Genomic DNA, 16,798 nt, shown 5'->3' with positions numbered 1-16,798 from the left:
AAATAAAATATTATTTTAAAGAGAATATTTCTCTGTTCCATATCTAGACATAAAAATTCTTTACTATTTATATTAGGATTCAAGGAAAACAATCAATGTTTAGAAATATTCCTTTAAAAGAAGAGCTGGGAATTCACATGCACTCTATTTTATTAAAATGATCATTCCTCAGGAGATTTTTAGCTAATAAGGATAATTCAATTTGTTTCATATAATGAGACCTATGGTTAAATAATTACAGAGACAGCATTTTATTTTAAAAATAAAACCAAGGAAGACTTCCCTGGTGGTGCAGTGGTTAAGAATCCGCCTGCCAATGCAGGGGACACGGGTTTGAGCCCTGGCCCGGGAAGATCCCAGATGAAACGGAGCAACTAAGCCTGTGCTCCATAACTACTGAGCCTGCACTCTAGAGCCCACGAGCCACAACTACTGAAGCCCTAGTGCCTAGAGCCCGTGCTCCGCAACAAGATAAGCCACTGCAATGAGAAGCCCACGCACCACAGCGAACAGTAGCCCCTGCTTGCCGTAACTAGAGAAAGCCTGCACGCAGCAACGAAGACCCAATGCAGCCATAAATAAAAAATAAATAAATAAATTTATTTAAAAAATGGAGCCACTAACGCTTTCTTCTCATACTATAATGTGTTGGTAACAGTTTTGTGATCTAAATGTGTCATCTTGAAAGTGTCAAGGAGGCCTTATTAGAGTGTCTTATTTTTATAAATGTCATTAACATTATAAAGTAAAAAAATACATAAATTTCATGGGAAGAAATGATAGAAAAGTATATCAATAATCTGAAAAATGTTTCATTGAATTAGAGGTCAGTATTAGAAATAGAACATCTTCATAAATAGAAAAAAAACAAATGTCAAAATATATGAAATAGTGGCCTTCTATAATTTTTTCCTAACTTTTTTAGGTATGATGGAATTTAGTTTGTTTGGAATGTCGTATGTAAGTATCTCTATTCCTTTTCTCTTCATCACTTGTTAATATTAAGAAACAAACTATTAAAATTAATTAAATATAACTGTATTTTAGACTGGAGCAGATATCTGTGGTTTCTTCAACAATTCGGAATATCAGCTCTGTGCCCGCTGGATGCAACTTGGAGCATTTTATCCAAATGCAAGAAATCACAACACTGCATTTACTAGAGTATGTAATTACTGCATTTACTCTTATTCCTTTGCCCCACTAACCTTAAACGTTTTTGAATAGAATTCACCCTTCCTGGCTGATTTCCAGATGAATGTTTTGAATCTCTTTACATTTACTGACGGCATCTGAGCCCATCACTCTGAGAAGTTTCTGACTTGGGTTTTCTTTATACTTTGGGGTTCAAGACTTGGTTAGCTGGCATACTTACTGCTGTTCTATATAATTTTGGATTAGCCAGAAAAAAAATTCCTTCTGGAAATTATTCCAAACCTGGACAGAATGATAAAAAATATAATCAATTTCAAACTAATTAGAAAAGTCATTTAAAATCAATGCACGAAATGGGCAGATTTAAAAAGCAAATGTTTTAAAAATGAGTTGAGAAATAGAAAAAAAGGAAAAGGGAATCATGAAAACTAATTTCTGAGTGGTGACACTATTTACTTTACTATATACTAAACTGGAAGAACTTTTTGAGTGAGGCGGAGACAATAATAAAAATTATGAAAAAGTATAAACAATTGCAAGCAATAGCTAAGTAAGTGCTAAATTTTGTGATAGTTTCAGTGAAGATGTATAGAAGAAAGATAAGTTATCAAAATGCACCTCATGGAAGAATTGTAGACAGAGCTGGTCTTTTAAGGATGGATTCCAGCCATAGTAACCAAATGGTAGAGCTCAACATGAGTTTTGAATTCTTCATGTCACCCTGGGAAATTTTTTGTCAGAACAGAAGGGAGAATTTATATTAGAAAATGAAAAATAAAAATGAAAATCTATACAAGGTTAGAAGGCAGTATGGGACCACATTTTGGAAAAATTTGGAAGTTGGGCAATAGAGACAACTTGATGGGATAGGAATATTTTAGCAGGAAAACTTTATGTCAGTAATGAAATTCAGAAAGCTGTATTGTTGGGAGAGTGAGGCATGAATCAATAAAATCCTGAACAGGGATTCATTCAACAAGAATTCACTAAAAATCTATTATTTAATATTTACAAAATCCATGCCCTAATGCTTTATATAATGCAGGAAAGATAGAGATAACAGATAATAGACAATTTCATATATATATATATATATGTATGTATATATATATATATATGTATATATATATATATATATATATATAAAACAGCAAGTACAAATAAATCATATGAGTGAAAACTAGAGTAAGCTAAAATGATAGAGATTTGTGGGTGTTCTGGTTTAGAAGGGATGCTCAAGCTGGTCCTCTTAGATGAAGTGACATTAGCATTAGAGCAGAGACTTGAGTTGAATAAAGCAACAAATTTACATATATGGGGGAGAATTCCAGGTCTGGGGAACAAGTGAAAGACTCCAAGATGTGAATGTGGCTGGAGCTTTTGAGAAGATGAAATGGGAGTGGGAAAGACTGATGAAGTACTTCTGAATAAAAATCTACAGAACTCAACTTAAGTTTAATTATGAAGTAATATAATTGAATTTAGGAATGTATGGTTTAGAATTAAATGCTTGTGTTTTATCATGTTAAAACTGAAATAACGTCAACAAAGTCAGTATGCAACAGATATGATCTTTGCCTTTTCTAACTTGACTTTGAATCTAGTAACAGTAGGATCATATTGATATATAGCTTAATATTTCTTGGACCATTGCACTTTCAAGGTTTTGCCTATTCTAACACTACATGTACCGGTGATAACAATGGGTCATCATTCAAACTTTCTTACTACTTAAATCTAGAAGAGTTGGAATCTTCATAGATATGATACCACTCTTAAGGGCTCTGCTCCTGTTGATAACAGAGAGCCCTTGCAAGTGTTGCCCCCTGGAGTTATGTGGCAGCCTTGTTTTTTCCCTTGGTATAAATTAGAATATAAAATACTAATCACTCTCCTTATTATTTTTTTTAGCCAGTAAGTGCAATAACATTTTTTAGAAGCTTTTATCTTTCCAGTGTCAATTTTAGTCTTTTTACCTGGAGAGTATATTCCAGAGCAGATATGGGCATGTTCTTTTTTCTTATCCAACATTAATTAGATCCCCTCTTCCTCCTATACTATTAATTCTTTAGTACCATAACTTATTCATTTCTCATGAGAACACACAATGTGCAGGGTCACCATGATGGGCTCTGCATGTCTGTTTATTTCAATGTACTTATATATAGCATTCTGTTTCTCTCCTAGACTTTTCACCCTACACTGAGCATCACCACAGTTGACAATGTGTTTGTCACTTATTCAAATGTGAACTGCTCTTTACATATGTTCACCTAAATGAAATCAACCCATGGACTTAATTTGCATTTTCTTATTAAAATATTAGTTATGCTTTCTCTTTCCATTGTATGAGATAGAAATAACTACTCCATAAGATTTTTGTGATGTAGCACATGACAGTGAATTAAATTATGCCTTATTGTTTATTCTTCAAATATGTATTTGAAAATTATGATTTAAACAAGGACAACAGCTTATGACACTTTCATTTTGCTTTGTTTCAGAGACAAGATCCTGCTTCCTGGAATGCAACTTTTTCTGAAATGTCAAAGAATATTCTAAATATTAGATACACTTTATTGCCCTATTTCTATACACAGATGCATGAAATTCATGCTCATGGTGGCACTGTTATCCGACCCCTTTTGCATGAGTAAGCACAATTTTTTTTTCCTATCACAGAGAGAGATAGCTTTCATTTAATTTACTCAATAATCACTTATACTGCCATATAAAACATTTTAAATTGAAAGCTTTTTCATTGTTATTTAAGTGTACATTTTGGGTTAATAAGCATTTACATAAATCTACTAATAAACAGACTAATATATGCCATTAAAAATGAAACACAATTAATCAGTTTTTAAAAAGTAATAATTCTTAGGAATAGCTATTGTATACCAGGTATTGTTTGAGAGAATTTACATACCTTATTACACTGAGTGTTTTCAAAAGATCTTGGAAATAAGTAATATTATCTCTATATTATGGTTGACTTAATTGAAGTTTACAGCAGTTAAGTAAATCCACCATATATAAATGCCTGACTAAAGAAGACCATCCTAACTCCTCCTAGAGGTGTTCTAATTGGGTACCCTAGAACAGTTCTACCATTCTCTGTGACAATTGTTTTGGATTTACTCTTTGAAGCTCAAACTGATATATGACCAAATATTGAAATTCTATTCTATGGAGTATAGTTGCAAAAAATTTAGCCTGTTCTATTTTTAAGGCAAATACAAGCAATTTCTTATGGATGTTACAAAAAAAAACCACACACACATTCAACCATAAATACAAAAAAACCCTTGAAATAATCATGATATACTTAGCTTCTTGTGTGCCCTATATTACCAGAGTAATTGATTGAGGTGATTTGTTAGATTTCACTATTGATAAATCAGTAAAAAATAAACAGCTAATACTTACTCAAATTAAACAGTAGTAGCCAAGATAAAATTACCAAAATAATAAGTAGATCAATATGCCTTCTGTTCTAATAATAAAAGATCCAACTTTCCAAAAAAAAGGAAAAAAAAAAAACTTACTAGATTCAAATTATCCTCTAGTAATTTATTACCATAATCCCTTCTGTATTTCTGGTAACATTTTATTAAACTCTTCCCTCTTTTATTTCTAGAATTTTCCTCTTTGTCTTCTCCCTATTAACTTTCCAGAAGAGCTGGCGTATCAGCACTGGTCTGAGTCCCCAGCCAGAAACATTATTATTAACTATGCAGACTCTTGTCCTGCTGAGAACTTCTGGGTTTTTGTTCCCATGGGAAGTTCATAAAGGAAAAACCCAGCAGTCCAATTTAGCATTAATCTCAGTTTAGAGTAAAACAAAACACAAACAAAAGAACAAAAATTAAAAATGTATACTTCCATTTCAATTAAAGAAAAAATGTGGACATTTAATAGTGACAATTCTCAAACTATAAAAAGCAGACTTTGTTTTTTCAGCCATTTATATCGCAAACTCAGAAACGTATTACCAAATGGAAGAACCTTTAAGGATTTATAAATTCACTATTCAGTGAGCTTAATTTACATAGGATGTGCAAACTCTTTTTAAAGTTACCAAATTAAGATTCTTATAACACACTTGTCTCACACTTTTCTTCCAGAGTGTTTATAATTCTTGCTTCCTGGTTTGTTGATCTTCTACTAGACAAAGTTAATATTTGAATTTATGTGAGTTCTCCTCAAAGGAGATTTCTCACTCGGTCTTACACATCCATGGCAACTCTGCGCTTTGTTGGAAGGTTTAGTCATGGTCTAGATTTACTTATAAAGTATTGTACTACTGCACACTGAATTCCAAGTGATAAAATTGTCTTTGATTTTTTATGTTTTGATTTTCATTTCAATCCACAAAAGTCCATACTGCAAAATGTGATTTTAATAATTATTTTATGGTATTCAGAAGAGATAAATTTCTTTGATTTAATTTTGTAAATATTTTGTCCAGGTTCTTTAATGAAAAGCCAACCTGGGATATATTCAAACAGTTCCTGTGGGGTCCAGCATTTATGGTTACCCCTGTATTGGAAGCTGTAAGTCCTACCACATATTTTTGTTCACAAAATAATTTTTCCATGGTTTATATGTTTTTAATGACTATATCTTTAAATTCCAGTACGCTGACACTGTAGAAGGCTACATCCCTAATGCTCGGTGGTTTGACTACCATACAGTAAGTAGTTAAGGAATTCTGGGGGGTTGACTAAACAGAAATGGGTAACAACTTAATTATAGCCTTTTTATTAATGACATACTTGTTTTCCTTTCCACTTAAAAAGAGCAAGATATTTCTTGCTAATTATATCAGAATCAAATTAACAAACAGTGAAAGAGTTAATTTATTCTGCCATAGTTTCTTGTGTAGTCATTGATTTATTTTACCAAATAAATGTGGAAATTATACAGTATGCACAAAAAGGTCATTGCCCTTTATTAGGTATGCAGAAAGATCATTAAAAGTAATGCAGTCCTTTAAAGAATCATGTATATGACAAATCAGGAGTAACTTTTGTGACCCATCAAAAACCCATGTATTTTCTTCATGTGAGCACCACAAAAACACGTGGTGGTAAATTACTTTCAAAGCTATCAATAAACTAAGGAATAAGTATATGCTTTAACAACATGAATTACTGAATAAATGTTTGTGGTTTTATTATTTGTTTAATTAAAAAGTATATTATTTGATTCTATAAATGTGCCCCCTCAAGTACCAATATTGCTGGTGATTCTACTTCTTATTGTTTTGTTCTTTCATCCAATGCTGTCATTTCCAGGGCAGAGATATTGGTGTCAGAGAAAAATTTCATACATTTGCAGCTCCTTTATATGAAATAAATCTACATGTCCGTGGTGGTTATATTCTACCTTGTCAAGAGGCTGCTCAAAACACATTTTACAGGTAAGTGAAGTGTTCACAGAACTCAGATTAGGTTTTGAGAGAGAGCATGCGAGAATTGTCAAGAACTGGGAAAGGTCTGAGATTTTATCCTACTTCCAAGCTTACAGGTTAGCCTGCCACAGTTTCATGGATTCTGGCTCTGAGACAGAGGTCTTTCTTACTCTTGGCATAGCAAGAAATATGAGCTTCATGTTTGCTCCAGTTGCCCCTGCCCCCCAAGTCTCATGTGGGTGACATCAAGTGGCCCAGGTGGATACTGCCCACCCAGGAGGTTTATGTCACAGCTAAGGAAGGCAACACTTTGGAAACTCAATCTTTTATAATAGGCTGTAAGCAAAAGCATCCATTCTTTGCCTTGAAGGGAGAAAAACTGTCATTGCTTCTGTATGCAAAATGTGTAGAAACTTGAGAAACTCATGGAAAATTGTCCTCCAACATGATAGAATGTTTCCCCGACCAAAATACCAATGGAAACTTAATGTCCTCTGTGTAAACATGCAAAGGTATTGATAAACGAATGTCTTGTATTTTAAATGTCAGTCTCACGTAAGACCTCGTCATTTTTTCTGAGTCTATTTGGAAAGAAATATTATTTACTTTATGAAAATATGTTTTTTAAATGAACTATTCTGTGAGCTTTAAGCAAACATGGCTCAGAGGGCTTCTCTTTCTTTCTATCTTTTCTGCTCCCCCTTTTCTGCCTCCATCAGTCCTGTGACACATACCCAGACCCACTTTAGTCTATGAAATGTAGATATCCATTGACAAGATCACTACTCCTTCACGCTATTTAAGTCCTCTGCTGTCTGCAGAAGAACCAGACCTATTTGTAGCAACCTTGTCCCATTTAACAATGAAAGGTAACTCAGATTTTCTATCCATTACCATTTATAACTGATCATCTGCTAAGACACCTTATGTGGTATTCTCTCCTTCACAATCAACAACATGTCCTATTTCCACGGATCATGGGTCCATTCTGTCTCCTGTGACTGATGTAAGAGTGAATTTCTGAGACCAGTCATAGAGTCTATTTCCCCTGACTAAATTCCTGGCTTAAACGTTCAGATTCTAGAGGACTCAGTTCTGTTCCTCTTCTCATCTCATGCTGTACCCACTCTTGTGGTGATCTACATGCTGACAGCCCCAGTTGGCATGAATAGACTCTTTCTAGCTTCTGGAGCTACCCAGATCCATTTCTATCAATATTTTACGCTGATGTCAGTTGAAGAGGAGAAAAATGATTATACCTGAGAAATGAGAGTTTCATGGAGGAGACCATTCATAAGTTGTGCCTTGAGAAATCCTTATGTTATGAGAGACGAGTAGAGAGGCCATTCTGGGTGTTCTGGGTGTGTGTGTGTGTGTGTGTGTGTGTAAAGTAAATAAGATATTGGGTTTAGGTATACCGTTGACCTTTGAACAGCATGAGTTTGAATCACATGGGTCCACTTTTACATGGATACTTTTCAATAGTAAATAGTACAGTACTACTCAGTCCATGGTTGGTTGAATCTGCAGATGCAGAGGAACTGTGGATACTTGGATACACATTGTTCATTGGTCAACTGTATATACAGGATAGAATGAAATTTGTGAAACTCTTTTAATCTTATTTTATGTATGTTAGGAAATTGTGGGTTAAACCAGATTTTAATGTTGCTAATAAGATCTACTTATCTTTTACCTCAGTGACTATCAATTGAAATACATATATACATGCATGTTAAGACATGCTAATATCTGTACATGGAAAATATAAAGTTGCTGTGGAGATTTGAACTCTAGATATTCTGGATATTTTAGGAGACTTCCATAGCAGTATAACCTTCAACATTTGTGATTGGAAAAGGCAGATAGCTAAGCATAATTTATCTGAGAAATCCTTCCATAGCCATATGAGGCTGTCAAAGCAAGCTTGTATACTGAGCATGGAAGCAGATATTTAGTTCATAGATAGGCCTGTTGTAGGCACAAGCTTCGGAAGTACTGTCCAATCCAAGGAAAAGCCTTGCAATTCTGGCTACTCTTCACATTCTTATTAACAATTGCCAATGATAATTAAGTGATTTATATATGGAAATGTGAGGAAGGCTTAAGTCATATGAGATTAAAACATGCTATTGAAACAGCTTTATGTTAATGGTCAATGACAGGATTATCAGAGAGAAGAATAAATAAATATATGAATAAACTTAATATGGTTTTAGTTATAAAGGAGGCCACTTCTGATTTGTTACAGTAGGTGAATCCTTGATAGCAAAGAAATGCATGATATTTTCTATTAAATATGAAGGGTTTTATGGTTTATATAATTTCCATTAACTCATTAAAAAAGGAAAATCCTTTTATTTTCTTTGCCTAAAACAGTCTGTGTTCCTTTGGACACTTATATGGATGTCATATCATAACAAGAAATATGCTACTCTATAAACCTTGGTAAAATTGTATTTCTTTCTTATAGTCGAAAAAATTACATGAAGCTCATTGTTGCTGCAGATGATAATCAGATGGCACAAGGATCTCTCTTTTGGGACGATGGAGAGACTATAGGTAAGTGTTCCATTTAGGAGATAAATATAGCTGATAACATACATATTATCTCACATTACTTTTTTGTTACCTATTATTGTACTTTGGAAGCTGAATAAAAAGCCAATAATATTATTCAAAGCTAAAATAATTTAATAAATAGTTGAATCAACTTAAAAAATAGACTTCCAAATATTTAAAGACTTTCTTCTTATCCTAGATATATTGAATCCCTGTGATCAATGTCTAGATGGCAAAGAGTTTTGTGTGGGCAGGGATGATATATTGATCACCTTTGTATTCCCAGAAGTTAGCCCAGTGCTGTTCGCATAATAGACACTTAGTACGTGTGAGGTCAATTGAGCTGAAAAACCACGTTCCCATGCACACATATTGATGCACAAAGGATACCTCTAAAACATGAGAGCGTTCAGAAACAAAACTCAAACTTGTTCTCTGTGCTTTATGGCTATAGCTTTTGTTTTGTTTTTGTTTTTGTTTTAATATTCAGCAGTTTTTTACATGAAAAGCTTAAAGATTTAAACTTAAATCTTTGTTTACTCCATGGTTATTCCTCAAAATCAGACTGAACTACTAAACTTTTAGCAGTGCGTGCTCTGCTACCTGGGATAGTTTGTAAAGAATGCATATTCTGGGGCCCATCCAAATTCCATTAATCTGGGAAGAGGCCCAGGAATCTGCCTTTGAGTAAAATGCCCACAGGTCATTATTATGCTGTTAAATAAACACTGTTAGAGGATTAGGTTTACTGACTACCATTAGTAGTGCCAGCTCTGCTAGATGGGACTTCTGAGCATTCTCTTGACACAAATCTTTGTCTTAAAAACTAACATCTGCGTGGAGCTGTATGGCAGTTCACTGCAATTTAAATAAATTATCCATAGATGAGAGATTTTTCATTAATAGCAAAGACATACATCTTTCATCTTTTCAGGTAAATCATAGTTAATATTCTGCAAACATAATAAATAGGAATTTATTAGTGAGTAAAGCATATCAGAAAGTGATATAAGAATCATATGGTAATAAGCAAGACTCAAAAATAAAATTCCTCTTGCTAGTATTTTGTGATTTAGAAGGTGAAGAACTCAACTGCTATTAGTTAAAATCATATGTTTTCAGAGCCCTGAACTTCATTAATACATTAAGGGAGGTTCTAAAAAGTTTGCAACCTTTCTGCCTCACTGGGCCCAGCAAGAGGCACCTTGAATTTGCCTACAATTTCCCAGGGATGCAAAGTTAAGTTATACATAATTTGCATGCTTGTTTTGGGATATTTGAATCTTACTATCTAATAAATTGAGTTAATTCGTTTTAACAGTAAGGGGGACAAATCTTCTCTTAGAATTTTTTTTTTTTCCAGCTCTTTCTATCAAACTAAGATAGCAGATGAAAGAACTTGGTATAACCTTTACCCTATTGAAGTTTCATGGCAGATTTTGTGTTTTATCACTGGAAAGTAACTGAACATAATTCATACATTTCCCTCTGTTCTCTTCATGCAAGCATAGAAAATTGTTCTTGCCTATTATATCTACTTTTTTGGTTCTATTTCACAATCTCAGTGTATTTGTTATAATTAAGTATAAAGATCTCAACTAATCCCCTGAAATTTCTTGAGTGAACAGCAGAAACAATACATAACAAATGCTTAGAGTCTCTGGATTTATTAGGTCAGAATCTCCAAAGAAGTCTTCTCTCACAGCAAGCTTGCCAATCTACTCGATAAACTAGATGATATCTAAATGATTTCCTCTTTTAAGTACATTTAAAATTTATGGAATACTATTGAAATCACAGAAATACATCTTGGTGGGCTCCAAGGAGCTCCAGTACTTTATGTCTCAGCACAGAAAGAATTAAACGAGAGGCAAAGTGATAGATAAGAAGTGATTTATTAGAATAGGATGCTTGTGAGGTTTACAAGCAGGCAGGCAAGAGGTTGCCACGCAGAGAACTTAGTGGGCTACAGTTTTATAATCAAAGGAAAAGTGGGGAGGGGGAGAAGACCACCTTCTTCCTCATTCTTGAATAGATGTCAAGCTTCCTTCATGGGGCAGGGAAGTTTTCTTGTCCCTACATGGTCAATCCGGGACTGTCATGGCACAGTGGAAATGAGCAAAAAGGCAGTAACATATACTAAAATATGGTAAATCATCTCAGGTTTCAGTATAATGTCACCTTTTCCTTATATTTTTAGTTTAGAAGCATGTCCTAGGAATCATTAACTTACTGACCTCACTGGGCAGGATGTGGGTCTCATTCCACCATAGTTTTATTGTTTTGGGCATGTCTCATGCTTATGCTGTATGGTTTTGTTGCTAAGCAAGCCTGCTTGATTTTGTGGTTAAGCAAACCTACTCTCTTGAGTGATCACTAACTTACAGGTTTTTTTCCTTTACTTACAATCCCCGACTGGAATTAACTATTTAATCACCTACTTGGTCCCTTTACTCTTTCCCAATCACTATTATTTGTAGACATATTTTTTTCTCTCAAAAAAAAATCAAAAATAAAGCAAAATAAACTTATTTTGAAATGTGTATACATTAAGTAAATTTTGACTGTTCTAGCTAATGAAATTGTAGCTTAGTAAAATATTAATTTGTCCTACTCATCTTAGTGAAATAGACATATGTCTACTCTGGACTAAGTTCATATGTGGTATCTTTCTCTTATTCATTAAAAACAGCAAAACAGCAAAACCGTTCATATCCTCTTAATAGCTTCACTTTTGTTTTCTTTTATCTCATTGATGTGTACTTTAAAAATTGCTCTTAAAAACTTAAGCTATAATTATGTATTTAACATTAAGACTAAAAATTTTGCCTCAAAATGCATATTAAATAAGCAATGTATATACATTAATATATACAGAGAAAGTTTGGGGCAGAATATCATTTAATTTTAGTATAGGCACAATTAGTCTCAAATTAAGCAATTTTTTTCCGAGAATTAATGAATATAATGCTGGCATGTATAAGTGGAAAAGAGAATTAAAATTTGTTGCTTTTTCAGTGTTATCCTAATACTTGTTTTAGTCATGCATTTGACTCTACTTTTGCCTTTCTGTCTTACACGTTTGTTTGGTTTTACATATGACACAATCATAGAAGTCAGAGAAAACTGGACATAAGTCTAGACTTGATAATAATTAGTTGTTTCACTTTTGGCCATTTATTTAACTTTTCTTTTCCTCTTTTATACAGTGAGAGTAATAATAATACATATCTCTTACAGCATTGTGATAAAGTACTTAGATTTTGACAAATACTAAATAATAAATTTTAGTTCTAAGATTATTTTTTAAATTGATTTTAAATTTGGCAAGATTACGTATTATTTAAAGAGCTGGGTATAAAGCCTATGTTTTATCAGTTTGATTTCAGTTGACCTGTAATAATCTCTCACAATTGAATATTTTTCTCAAATGACACTAGGATAAGTTACCATCATGTTCTCTTTTCTTTATAATATTATTTTATTGTCAGTCATTGAGGTGGCCAGTAAGTGTCCGCGACTATCACACCCAATTCTCTTTATTCTTACACTTCTTCCACCCTCCCAGAGCTATGTGAAGGTGATTTTAGATGTGTCACTGCTTTAGTGTTACTCTCCTACATACAAGCAGGAACACAACAACTTACCCATCCATCTAGTACCTTCTCTGGTGACTCATCCTTCATATTTCCGTGCTCCTTGGACTGTGTTCAAATAAGATATATAAACTTAGAGAAAATTAAATATACATTGATGGCATTTGGTACGCTTTTACTATGAAAGAAAAGCAAAATATACAGTACTAGTATTTACTATTGCTCTTCTTTGGAAATATAAATACATCACTCTTTTTTTTTTTCTCTATAGACACCTATGAAAGAGACCTATATTTCTTTGTACAATTTAATTTAAACAAGGTATGTAGTCACTACAGATCATTTATTTGCAATTGTGTTAAATAATATTTGAAGTTTTATGCTGTACTTTACATTTACATATTTTTTATATATTATATAACATACCTCTTTGCAAATATATGAATAAACAATTTGCTATACTATGAAATACATTTTGGTTAACAGATATATGCTTTTTAAAGATTTAATTGCTTTTGCTAGATGAAGGGTTTAATTTCTTTTTCTTTGTCTTTATAGACCATCTTAACAAGCACTATACTGAAAAATAGTTACATAAACAAAAATGAAATGCGGCTTGGATACATCCATATATGGGGGAAAGAAAAGACTCCTGTTAGTGAGGTTAATCTCATATATAATGGAAATAAAGAGTCTGTTAACTTTGAAAACCCAGACCTGGAGGTAAGTGACGTAAGAAAACGTTTCTTTTTAAATGGAGCTATTCAAAACGTCTACATGAATGTCTTGTATTTCTTAGCCCTAAAGAAACATAATTATGGGTCAACTATTACTTCCTTGTTTATTTATTTTCATTAAACATCCATATCTATTTCCATATTATCCTTGGTAACATATAAATCAACCTAACGGCATCTATTTTATAATTGTTCTTTATAATATATATAAAGCAAATAATCAAAGCAAAATTAAATTTACATTAAATCTCTAAATCATTTTCATCCCTCAAAACCTAATACTTTTCAAAACCAAAATGTTCACATTTGAACATTTAATATGTCTTAGATAAAATATACTTGAAAATCCTTGCAAAATTAATAGAATTGTCTATTAGCGTCTATGAATAATTTGACATAGAGCTGTATGAGGATATGATTTACACATTAAAGAAGGAGTCAGGATTCTTATGTTAAAATCCCTTTGCTGCTAGGAACGAGCTTTTTACTTTGAATAAATAATTTCAGGACTTCTTTTTCCTTACAATTAAGTAAGAATATGCAAGTAAACAACCTCTTAAGTTCCTTCCAGTCTTAAATTCTGTGAAAGTAGATTTCAAATAACATATATTCTGGAAGCCAGCTAACTGTTTTAAGTGTTTGATCCAAGTTTAAGGCTACATCTGCTAAAACTTTGAGTGTGTGTACACATACCTGTTTGTGTTTAAAGTTGAATAAAAACAACTAGCTTTTTATCAACTAAACACTTCGGATGACTTTAACTTACAAAATAGCTAGTTGTTTGTCTGACTACAACTTAAAAAAATAATAACTGTATCTTCACAATCTTAGGTTTTCATAAATTGTACAAGATGTAAGAGTTGAACAGCACCTGAGAAGCCATTTCTTCCAGTTGAAATTTAACATCTGTCCTATTGTTATTGCTGTTCTGTAGGCAATCAGAATTTCCCCTTTAATATGAAACTATTTCTTAATTACTACTTTGGCATTAAAATACTTCTATTTCTTTAAATTCTATCAAGGTTGGAAAATTAGAGTTTTATATATTTAATGACCTTCCATGGTAAAATAAAAGTTGATAACCCACCACCTCACCCCCATTTCTCTTCTTTTAAAATTTCACCTGTTTATAAAATTCCAAAGTAAAGGAATCAGTGATTTAGTCCAGTGGTCTTATATGGCAAACTAAGAAACTGAATCCTTAAAAAGGAAAATTAAATCCTCAGGAATAAATAGTCAATGATTATCAATCATAAATAGAAATCAGTTTTTTTGAACAGCCCAATGTTCAATGAGATTAAAGAACACTGGTTTTCCTTACGTATTTTCTTGTTCTTATCTACTACAACAATGGTGAACAATAAAGCTCACAATTTTTACTATAAAAGGAAACTAAATACAGTCAGCTGAACAAGGTCAAATAAGATATTTTAACATATCAAGTATTATTTCAAGTTAATTTTGACCAAATACTTGGCATAAAAAACACCACTTATAAAGAAAAGTTCATTCCACTGCTTTCAAATACATTCACAAAGAATTTTAAGTATTAAGAATAAATTGTTTACATGGTTCATTATCTCAATGATTCCAAAAGAAGATATTAATTTTACTAACAAAGGAGTAGTCCCTTCTAAGTGTATTTAAATAAAACAAATATTTGTGAGCATCTACTGTTTTCTGAGTTTTTATAGATATATGGGAAAAGGAGGGAGTAGTCAAATTCTTTCTCTATTTTGGTTGCCCTTTCCATGGGTGTAGGAATTATATGCAAAGGACATTTAATTGCTCTATCAATACAATTTTTAAAACACTTTCCTAGCAGCAATTATGCCTAGTTGCCATCTGTATAGGTATTAAATTCTATGTGAGGTACTCCTTGTTTTTCACTTTTGATATAAAGGAACTAAGTTAGGTTTTGGTGTAAGATGGATCAGTTTCAAATCTGACTAACAGATAATAAAAAAAATATTTACCTTTTACCTTTTAAACTCTTCTATTATGAAGCGTGGGAAATAAATCCTAAGACGCTGTGTTTTAGTAAAGAATAAATTTTATACATTCCCCATTGAGTGTTTGGTATTTGTTTAGCAGTAAAGAAATGTTGGTTTTCTTCTTCTCTTGCATATTTGATGACTGAATTCAACTTTCTGAGCTAAGGCACTGAGAGTCATGTGAGTCTATTGGAGCAATGGAAAAGTCTAATGAAACTGACAAATTGTAAAAATATTACAGATGATTGTTTGAGTACAGTGGCTTAACTGGTCACCTCCACACTTAGTCCCTATATGGTCTGACAGATTCTCTCCAGTGAAAGAAAGTAACATGCACAGTGAAATCATTGGCAATAAATTCAGCATCTCAAAGCCCTTTAAGATTGATGTAAAAGAAAACATATTTCTAAAATCTAAGTTTTGTCTCTAGCTGGCTGGATAATATTTGAGGGCAGAATGCATAGAGATCTATGTAGTGCAATTATGAATAACTGCATATTTAGGAGTCATGGAGAAAGAATAAAGTAGTAGATATAAGATAATTGGTTAATAGTCTCAGTTTTTAGTTGTATTTTGACAACCATTCTCCCTCTCTGAGACTTATTTTCATCATCTGTATAATGGGTGGGTTGGGTGAGACTATTACTGAAATGGTTGTGAACTCTCTGGAATAAAAATTAATCAAAATGGAAAAGAAAAACAAGCTATACCTGTTTACTAATAGAGCATTTATTTATGGAATTAGTTTTTGTTAAAAAACCAGTTCTGGTTAAACAATTAATTACCATTTTATTTTTTTTTAGATATTAAACATTGATCTAAGACAGAATAATGTTACTCTAGATGAGCCAATAGAAATCAACTGGTCATGAAGATCACCATCAGTCCCAGTTGTCAAAGAGAAGTTAACATCTGGATTTAAGTTTCACCATACTTATTTACTTATTCACCCTAATTATTTACCCTCTTCATTTGTTTCTTCTATTGTGTAAAATGTGATTTTCATAACATCTATCTAAAGTTATTGCACAGTATACAATATTAATACTGATTTTATAATATTAATGTGGCCTTGATTCAATGTTTTAACATATTTAGAAGAATTTAATTGTTCTAGTTACTCTTGCTAAGTATCAGCTAAAACTGTATACTAGTTACTAAATATATATGTGTGTGTAATTAAGATATAATTAAAATAGGTGATTCTTAAATTAAGCAAAATTTTTATGTAATTTTATATATTTTCTTCAATGTTTAATAGATATAAGTTATGTACCAATAATTGTCATCAGATTTAATTATTTCTTAGTGTGTACATTTAATTAGAAAAGAGAAAAT

At 32.4% G+C, this 16,798-nt stretch overlaps 1 protein-coding gene across 1 annotated transcript in view; it reads left to right on the top strand.

Moving 5' to 3' along the window:
- SI (sucrase-isomaltase) overlaps positions 1-16,332 on the top strand; it is a 98,156-nt gene extending 81,824 nt beyond the window's left edge. Inside the window, exons 38-47 of the mRNA XM_059921971.1 lie at positions 926-960; positions 1,048-1,164; positions 3,660-3,808; positions 5,627-5,711; positions 5,795-5,851; positions 6,456-6,580; positions 9,045-9,133; positions 13,001-13,050; positions 13,288-13,452; positions 16,264-16,332. Coding sequence (XP_059777954.1) covers positions 926-960; positions 1,048-1,164; positions 3,660-3,808; positions 5,627-5,711; positions 5,795-5,851; positions 6,456-6,580; positions 9,045-9,133; positions 13,001-13,050; positions 13,288-13,452; positions 16,264-16,332 — 941 coding nt within the window. The remainder of the gene's footprint in view (positions 1-925; positions 961-1,047; positions 1,165-3,659; positions 3,809-5,626; positions 5,712-5,794; positions 5,852-6,455; positions 6,581-9,044; positions 9,134-13,000; positions 13,051-13,287; positions 13,453-16,263) is intronic.
- The last annotated feature ends 466 nt before the right edge of the window (positions 16,333-16,798 follow it).

This window comes from Balaenoptera ricei, chromosome 4 (genome assembly GCF_028023285.1).
Source record: "Balaenoptera ricei isolate mBalRic1 chromosome 4, mBalRic1.hap2, whole genome shotgun sequence".
NCBI classification, from domain to species: domain Eukaryota; kingdom Metazoa; phylum Chordata; class Mammalia; order Artiodactyla; family Balaenopteridae; genus Balaenoptera; species Balaenoptera ricei.
Note: the sequence above shows the minus strand (reverse complement) of the source record. Positions and strands in the feature narration are given on the sequence as shown.